The sequence below is a fragment of the Buceros rhinoceros genome, unplaced genomic scaffold, assembly GCF_000710305.1.
Source record: "Buceros rhinoceros silvestris isolate BGI_N320 unplaced genomic scaffold, ASM71030v1 scaffold13733, whole genome shotgun sequence".
Classification (NCBI taxonomy): Eukaryota; Metazoa; Chordata; class Aves; order Bucerotiformes; family Bucerotidae; genus Buceros; species Buceros rhinoceros.
In genome coordinates, this window is record NW_010403093.1 from 1 (window position 1) to 9350 (window position 9350).

Below are 9350 nucleotides of genomic sequence, written 5' to 3' on the forward strand. Positions count from 1 at the left end.
TGTGCGGCTGAGGCTGCTCAGCGCTGCCCGGAGGGAGGGAGGGCGGTGGGCTCCCGTCTTTTGCGTAAAAGAGACGTTTTTCTCTCGTTGCAGACACCTGGACGTGGGATCTGCCTCGGCGCTAGCCTGCTGGGGTTTACTGGTTGTTAAGTAGACTTCAAAGCGGTGTGACATTGCTCTGCCAGTTGCTTCCTTCCTTCTTGAGAAAGGGTAGCTGCTTTCTGAGCCATCACATACCAACTTCATGTATTCCTAAGATTGTCATCAGCTTCTTGGGTGTTTTTCTGAGGCCTTACCGAGGTTTAATTACTTAGAGGCTCTAGTGGTTATAAAGTAATTTAAGATGTTTGTGCTACTCGGTTTTAACTCCGTAACTGACTCTCGTATTAAGAGATGTTGTTTTAACTTGGGAATGGTTAAATGGCCAAAAAATTCAATTATTTACGGATAAGGGCTATTTTATTTGACTACTGTTGGCCTGCAACTTAAACTTGCATCTTTTATTTTTTTTATCCTATGCTTTTTCTGTGTTATGGCTGCTGCAACAATAGTTCATGATACATCAGAAGCTGTAGAGCTCTGTGCTCCCTGTGGGTTATACCTTAAACCCATTACAAAAATGACCATCAGTGTGGCACTTCCTCAGCTGAAACAACCAGGAAAATCCATTTCGAACTGGGAAGTGATGGAAAGATTGAAAGCGATGGTGCAAACTCATCAGTTTTCCACTCTGCGGATTTCTAAAAGCACGATGGATTTCATACGGTTTGAAGGAGAGGTTGAAAACAAAAGTTTGGTTAAATCTTTTCTGGCATGCCTTGATGGCAAAACAATAAAGCTGAGTGGCTTCTCTGACATTTTAAAAGTCCGGGCTGCGGAGTATAAGATTGACTTTCCTACCAGACATGACTGGGACTCGTTTTTCCGTGATGCGAAAGACATGAATGAAACTTTGCCTGGGGAGAGGCCAGACACTATTCACTTAGAAGGCTTACCTTGTAAGTGGTTTGCAGCAAAGGACTCTGGCTCAGAAAAGCCAAGTGAAGAAGTCCTTATAAAAGTTTTCAAGAATTTTGGAGAAATACGTAATGTGGACATACCCATGCTGGACCCTTACAGAGAAGAAATGACTGGCAGAAATTTTCATACTTTCAGTTTTGGAGGCCATTTAAATTTTGAAGCTTATGTTCAATATCAAGAGTACGCAGGTTTCATTAAGGCCATGAATGCCCTGCGAGGGATGAAGCTGATGTATAAAGGTGACGATGGCAAAGCAGTGGCTTGCAATATAAAGGTGAGAACTGTAGGCTCTTTCATGGTAACCCATGTGAAAGGCTAAGTACAACTAAATGTTATTTCCCTAGTGCTTAAAACCTACATCTACATACTGTAGTGGTGACAACAGGTGGTGTTAACTAATGGAGTTTTATGGAACAGGCATAATAGAATTTTTAAAAGAGAAAATTATAGGAGAAAAAGGTCTTGTTAGACTATGTGAACAACGTGAGTGGGGTTTTGCTTTTCTTATTTTCAACAAGACAGTTCTAGAGATGAGAACTGCTTGAAGGAAGGACCAAGTATAAGAAATGACCTGCTAAATAGTTTTTAGAAAGTAATATGTATTTATAAACCTTGACATTTAATCTAAAATTATAATTCTGAACATTTTCAGACATATTTCACCAGATGGCTGATTTTAAAGTGCACTGTTCTCTCTTGTGTTCTCTACAAATAGAGTTCTTGGGTGAGAATTTCACAGCAAATTTTTTTTCAAAACTTTGGTCCTTGCATTGCTAACGAAGTCAGAACTGTGAAGTTTAATAGCATGTGGTTTGTATGGCCTGGGGAATGCAGTTAATATTTGTACTTCACATACAGAAAAGGCCCACAAAAGTTTAGATGATAATGTTGATCTGTAGCACAGTTTCCCCTGAATGCACTATGCTTAGTTCATAATATTTACATAGTGAGTTTTCTAGTTCTTTTTTTTTTTCTGTAACCCCATTGTCTTAGAAAATACAACAATGACAGGAGAGAACAAGACAGTCTGTTCAGACGTAGTATCTATGAAAGCATGGCCCGAAGAAAACTTGCTGTGGTATGTGGAGGTGGTCTGTGCATTTACATAACAGTTGAGTGAAATGTTTGCAAATGCTTTTCAGTATGTTCAGTAGTCATTCATTGAATCAGAAAGCGTATTGCAGGAAAAACCTTGAGTATTCCTTCGTGTAATGTGGGAACATGCAAATATTTATTCAAGCTGTAGTTTAGTCGGTAAAAGTGGAATACAGTAATCTTTTATCTTACTGTCAGAGTTTGTAAGTTGGAACGTAGAAACTGTTTGTACCTTGACCCTCGAGGTTTTCAAGGGAATGTGAAATTCAAACTGTTGCTTACATGCAGGGGATCAAGGTTCCCAAATTTAGCTTGGCAGTGCAAGCGGAAGCATGCCTTCCTGGCAGCTGCCCAGTGGATTGATAAGAGAGCAAGCTGTGTTGGCGACAGTGCTGTCTTTCATGCAAGGTCACAACGCCTTGTCTGTTTCTACCTGTCTGTCCTTCTGTCCCAGTAGTGAAACATCATTTTACCTAGTGCTGGGAGAGTTAAACTGCAGAGTCTGTGCTCCTTGTTCTCTGCCCCACTGTTCGTGACGATGGGCCTGTGGGAATGTATTCTAGCCCCCTGCCTGCACACAGGTGGTATCTGGAATGGGAGATTAGGACACCAGGAGCGTGATGTCTGCTGATGTCCTGTTCCAGTGCACGGCTGGATGTGGTTAAGGTGTGCTCATATGGCCTGGAAGCTGAGCCTTTTCCCAGGTCTCATTGCTCTGATGTGTGTAACTTCCTTTTCTCTTGTGTTGCCAGTCTTGAACTTGGAGCTTCAGCCCAGTTTGCTTCAATCTTGGTGTTAGAATTGATGGGGAGCCACTTGCTCTAAACCAGGTGCTGAATGCTGTAGAACTGTTTCTTCTGCTGAACTTAAGGATCACAGTTTTAGACAGAAAGAGAGGCCTTTACTTAAGCTTGTTTCTACCTAGTGCTGTGCAGTCCCTAGTAGCATACATGAGTTAAAATGCTGTTCTGACAGGTTGAAACATTGGACAGCCAAGGCCTAAACCACGCTAGGGTTTGCTTTTGGATGTCAGACACATATGAAAGTGTAACTGGTATCTGATTGTGCTAGTGTGCAGGTATTTAGTTCCCATGTATCTGGTTATAGTGCTCTGGTGCTTGCCTTGGGCACATAGAGAAGTTCCTTTGTTTTGGAAAAGGCTTTGCATTTCCGATTGTTTTTATTGTTTGGATACCTTTGTGCTAGGTTAAACTGGGGTTTGTATAGGTTGTTGCTGATTTTTTTTTTTGTCTACTTAAAACTGTTTTCAATTGTATCCTAAAGGTTTCTTTTGACTCAACAAAACATCTCAGTGATGCATCGATTAAGAAGCGTCAGCTTGAAAGGCAAAAGCTTCAAGAGCTTGAAAAACAGCGAGAAGAACAAAAACGTAGAGAGAAAGAAGCTGAAGAAAAACAAAAAGAGGAAGAAAGGTATTTACTGCTTATTGCTCAGTTATGTTTTTATGTAGTTGCTCCTTCATATCAGCATCAATAGATAGAAAATAACTAAACACAAGTTTCTTTCCGAAGTTCCACTCCTGCAGCTAAAGTGAAGAACTTAAAACTCAGTGAGAATACTGTCCTTCTGCGGAAATAGGGTTCATGGATTGTGGGATTTGGAGAAGAGTGGTTTACACCACCTGGGTTGTTTTTTGGTTTTTTTTTCTTCTTGAACTATAATTCCAAGAGCTGGGAACTTACATGATGTGTAGTCATTCTGATGGAAAAACATTAATTAATTGTAAGTGGGGAATAGAAAACCATGCATTAGTTCTGCTACTAAGTAACTTTCATATTGTAAAGCTCATTTGCTCTTAATATTAGTGTTTTGCCAGGAAAGGGGTACAAGCCTTTCTAACAGTGTCATTTTAAGAAACTGTATAGGAGTGCAAATGTTGTAAGACAGCTATTCAGAATATAAACACAAACGAAGCAGATTGTTTCAAAGGTCATATGCTGTCTCTGATGCGTATAAATTCTCATTGTTTAGTGTTTAGATATTAAACAGTTTCTGAAACTGTAAAGTTACTTAGATTATCACTAATGCTTATGTTCAGCTCAAAATATTAAATCTGCAAAATACTCAATTTCCTAAAAATCGTGCCATTAGACATCTGATGTCAGAAGCCCTTGGCCTTTTACATAAGCTACCATTTTGTCCTGGTAACTGAAATAAAACCCACCATCTCCTGCACACATTTATTGGCTTGGTAATTTTCTTCTTACTGTGATGATTGACTGCCCAGCTGATGCATTGCTGTTATCTCCAGTTGAATTTGTTGGAAAAAAAAAAAAAAATTGTTATAGCCACGTCTTATGTTTGCATTCCAGCTTGGTTTTAGATGTTGACAGGCTGATGACTGTTTGCTATCACAACTAATGGTTAAAATATTCACTGTTTTCTACTTCTCTTTTTCAGTAATCAAGAAGACGTACTTAGAAACAAATTTACTTAAAGTACAAAATATATTTTTATGTAGTGTAGGAGTCTAAAATTGTACCTGCCCTGGGTAAGGTAAAAATATTAATCTCTTTTTAGGAAGCAGAGAGAGCTTGAAGAATATGAGAGAGAGAGAAAAAGAGAAGAAAAGTTGCGCAAGAGAGAACAGAAACAGAAAGATCGTGAAGTTCGACGGAACAAAAAGCAACTTGAAAAGCTTCAAGCCGAAGAACAGAAAAAACTGCAAGAGAAGATAAAGTTAGAAGAAAGGAAGCTCCTGTTAGCTCAGAGAAATCTTCAGTCCATTAGACTAATTGCAGAACTGCTCAGCAGGGCAAAGGTAACTTCAATATTTATTTCAGAAGCTAATGAAAAACCCAGCAGAACAAAGCCTTTTACTGACTTGAGAGGAGGTGGCGAGCGCTGTTCATTAAACAGCAGATCTAGTACCTCTCCAGATGATACTCTTTAAACCAAAAATTTTAAAAAAGTGCAATAAAAAAATATTTCTCCCTCGGTAAGATATGCACAGAAAAATGAACTCGAACCCGTAGTCCTGAATAGCACTTTTTTACCTGTAAACTAATTGACAGGCTTGCTCTTCAGTCCAGTAAAAGAATGTGTAAGCATGATAAAGTGAGCCAAACGCAGAGGATACAAGACTCCTTATTTCTAAATTCTAGTTTTGATACTGTTTGCCATGTAGCTTTCAGCAGTTCCGTTAACCTGTTCTTTGCAGTTTCAGAGAATGAGCTTCCATTATTTGATGTTTGAAAATGTGCAGAATGATTTTTCTGTAGTAAAAGTACTGTCAGCTAAGGCTTCAAATGTTTGATCCTGTCTCTAACAATATTACTATTTTTCACTGAAACAGGATGTCTCTTGCATAGGACTTGGCTGTAGTCTTGTAAGGGTGTAGTGTAATGTATGTTAAGTATTTTCTGTAGAAATGAAAAACTGTGTGGCAGAGCACAGGCTTTTTTCCTTGATGCCAGTATACCTCAGGAGTGTTTTTTGAAATTGTGCAGTGCTGTGTGGACAGTTACATGCTAGGATAAGGAAGAAATACTTCTTGCAGGCTTTGTAACTTTGCAGCTGTGAATTAGAAAGATCGTCTGATAAAATGGAGCAGTGTGTGTCTCACTCCCAGAATTTTAAGGTCTACACAAAGCCACTTGTCTGGGTTGGAATAAGGAAAAAAAAAAGTTTGGACCTTCTTTTTCATAATCATGAGCTTCTAAATGGTTGACAAAATGAGAATCAGTTTTTACGTACGTGTGTGTTTTATTATTTGCTGTTTTTTTGAACTCATTATAAAGCCATCTGTGAATTTGCAATCATCTAAGAGAAATTCGTGTTTTAAATTTGACACTTCCAAGTGTTGACCCTGATAAATGTGTTTTAAGACCTCAGATTTCACATGTTCTAACTTTAGTGTTACTCTGGTCGTACTAAGGAGCCATGAAGATCAAGCTTTTTCTTTGCCTTGTGAAACAGCTAGGAGAAATAAACACTTTAAAGAGTTTGTGCACTAATAGTAATGTTTCACCTTACAATAGTTGTGCATCAGTGGGTTTTTTTGGTTGCTTGGTTTGGGGCCTTTAAGAGAGAAATAGCCCTTGGGAGGGGGGGAGATGATTAAGCTCTGTTGGATTTTATCTTCTTGGATATTGTGGCTTTTGTGTTACAGAGTAGCTTGGAAGCATGAGCAGGTCTGTAAATACTTTTTTGTTTACTCTTACCGTCCCTCTGGCTATTTTTCAGACAGTAAAGCTTTTGGAGCAAGAACATAATGAGGAAAAGATTCGTCTTCAGCAGCTAGAGGAGAGGCGAAGGCTCCAGGAGGCTGAGCTGAAACGTGTGGAAGAGGAAAAAGAGAGAGCACTGGGGTTGCAAAGGAAAGAAAAGGAACTGAGGGAGAAACTGCTGAACAATCTTCTGAGCAAGAAAATGGATGCAGTTAACCAAAACAAAGAAGAAACTGAAGCATCTCAGTCTGACATGCCAAAAACCCCTAGTGGTGTTCCACACACTGTGTCATCCAGCTGCATCACTTCTACCTCAGGACAGGCTGTTACAGGCAAACTGGCTCCTGACTCTCAAAGAGAAGTAGCATCCCCTGAGAATGTAAGCCCTCAATGCAAGTACTTGAATGGAAACATTAATGACAAAGTTCATGTCAAAGAAGGTCAAGAACTTCATACCACAAACTCTGAGAGGTGTTCTGAGAAAAGAAGTTCAGGGGTACTTTCATGTGTTCCCACCAACAACCAGGCACAGAAGAGTCTCTCTAGCTATGACCAGAATACCTGCAGAAAGGACTCACACTGTGAGCAGGGCAAGCGTAGCACAGAGCCAAGGAGAAGAAAGAGCCGTTCATGTAGCACCGTGAACACTGATGAGAGTAAGGGTAAGCGAGAGATGAGCAGACACAGAAGAGATGTGAGTTACCAGGATGAAAAGCGGAGGAAAGAAAGGAGGTATTATAGACACTCCAGCAGAAGTTACAGCCCTCGACGAAGCCATAGCCCTCGTCGAAGAAGTGTAAGCTCCAGGCGTTCACGTTACAGAAGAACAAGAACTCGCAGCAGTGAACGTAAACGAGACAGAAGAGAAAGGAGTCATAGTCGCAGAAGCGTGAGCAGAAGACGGAGGCACCGGAGTTGATCACTGAGTAAGCAAAGGAGTACTTGGAGTGGGTACGGAGGCCTTGGCTCCTTGGAAAGGCTGTGGTTGGACAAAAGGGCCAGAAAGTTGTAAACGAGACCTCATCAGTGTGACTGCTGTAGAAAACACGTTTGTTTCAACCAATGCTTAACTTGCATCTAGTCCCTGAAATCAGGAAAATAGATGCCTGATTTTTTTTGACGTTCCTTCGTGCTTTGTTGTCTCTTTCTAGGTTGCTACCACAGTGTAGGTGTAACCACCAGTGCTTGTGCTGGAGTTCCTATAGTGCTAAAAACCAACCTCTTTTCTTGATTTTCAGTTTTCTAAACCTTAATTTTAGTCAGTTTAGTTTTTAGCTCTGTATCGTATAATTTGGCTCAAGAAGTACATGGGTGTTACTTAAAGGAACTCCAAACGTGACAAGCTTTTACATACAGATTTGGTTTAAAATGCTTTCTGGTGTGTTCAATGAAATCACATCAAACAAAGTAGAGTTTTTGCAGATTGAGATGTATAGCAGGACTTTCATATAGTTTTTAAAACTGACTATAAAGATATGCAGGATATCTTTTAAACTGTTGTGATTCCTTTATGTGTCTGTGTGGTGCCAAGCTCTGTGGCCCAAATGATTCTGGCATGTAATTACTTTCCATGTAAGAGAGACACACTGATGTAGGAAGTAAGAAGCAGTGGTAAAATGGTTGGAATGTTGTTCTGTTATTCTGTGACATATTTGGCTTTGTAATTGCTTCAGGTGGCATTGACCCACTTGAAGCATTTTTTCAGGTACATTCAGAGCTAGCCATTGTCTTTTGAATAAGGGGCCTTCTTGCTAAATTATTTTTACTCGTGGTATTGGAAAGTAAGTCTGCAGTGTCTCTTGTTAAATCCATTTAAGATTACTTATGCTTCTAAAATGCAGCTCAGGAATATTAAAAGCTATAACATTACAGTGAAAGAGTTTATTTTGCCTTTTTATGGTAAAATTAAAAAGAAAACTGTTTCCAGTGAACTGAAGTTGCTGTTTTCATGTCAGTATGTTAAAATCTGCAGGAGTGTTGTATGAGAGCCTATTCATTGAAAAAAAAATCACTCAACACAATTGAATAATGAAGCTCAGCCACTCTTCTTGATGGTCCCTGTTACGTACAGCAATGTCAACTGTTAATTCAGCAGGTGCATTGAATCAAAATGCCTGGAGTCCCTGAGGAGGACATCAGTGCTGCAGCTCAGCTGGATCCCCTGCTGGCTGAGTTTGTCTGCATTGCTTTCAAGTGAATCCATGCAGGGTTTGTTTGTTACTAGACCATGCTACTGAAATCTTTGTAGTTAGTAACTGTGGAAAGAAAAGGTAGACATTGTTTTATTTTCCTGGCAATTGATGTTTTCAAAGATCTCCAATTAATGGTGTTACTTCTCGTGTGAGTTTCGCCACTGTCTTGAGGGCTGAGAGCTAGGCTGATGTATCTAGTCATTTCAGTACCGCAAATCGCTTGAATTCTGAGCGGTTGCTTTCTGTGGAGAGTTCATTTTTCTCCTATCTTTGTTAAAGTGTTAAAAGCCTATCTACCTGAAGATAAGTTCATCTTCAGTCATGATTTAGCTAGAATCCAGTCTAAATATTTGATAAGGCTGGTAGCATGCCTGTGAGTAAATATGTGCAATTCTGCTTAGCTTGCTGTTAAGGACTGACACACTGTCCGTGGCAAAAACACTTTAAAAAAAAAAAGTGTGTATTCTGTCTGCAGTTATGTGTGAAGTTTAACTAATGGCTGTCAGCACCAGTGTTTTTGAGCTCAGGATTAGATTCTTCCTAATATTTCTACAGTTTACTTCTGCTATAGATTTCTACTGGTATTGATCTCTTGGGTGAGGGTCTTGATGGAGTATTGTGTAAGTAACTGGGGAAATGCTAGTTTATAATGCTGCTTTCAGGAAGTCATCAAGTTCTGAAAGCAGTGTCATTGCCAAGAGTGGAAACAGTTGAAGCAGTGGCAGTCACCAAAAAGTGTTGGATTCATACTGGAAGAATCCAACAGATATTGTTAGCTGGTATGAAAAAAGACTGCTTGATAGTTTGGTTGTCTTTTTTTTTTTTTCCCTCCAGAGAAGGTGCCAAGAGCAGC

At 39.7% G+C, this 9350-nt stretch overlaps 1 protein-coding gene across 1 annotated transcript; it reads left to right on the plus strand.

The window, feature by feature from the left end:
* The first annotated feature begins 97 nt into the window (after positions 1–97).
* On the plus strand, positions 98–7224 carry AKAP17A (A kinase (PRKA) anchor protein 17A). Its single transcript, XM_010132874.1, has 4 exons — positions 98–1294; positions 3400–3548; positions 4657–4897; positions 6322–7224. Exons 1-4 carry the CDS (start codon positions 533–535, stop codon positions 7222–7224), a joined length of 2055 nt encoding a protein of 684 aa, XP_010131176.1. The 5' UTR covers positions 98–532.
* The last annotated feature ends 2126 nt before the right edge of the window (positions 7225–9350 follow it).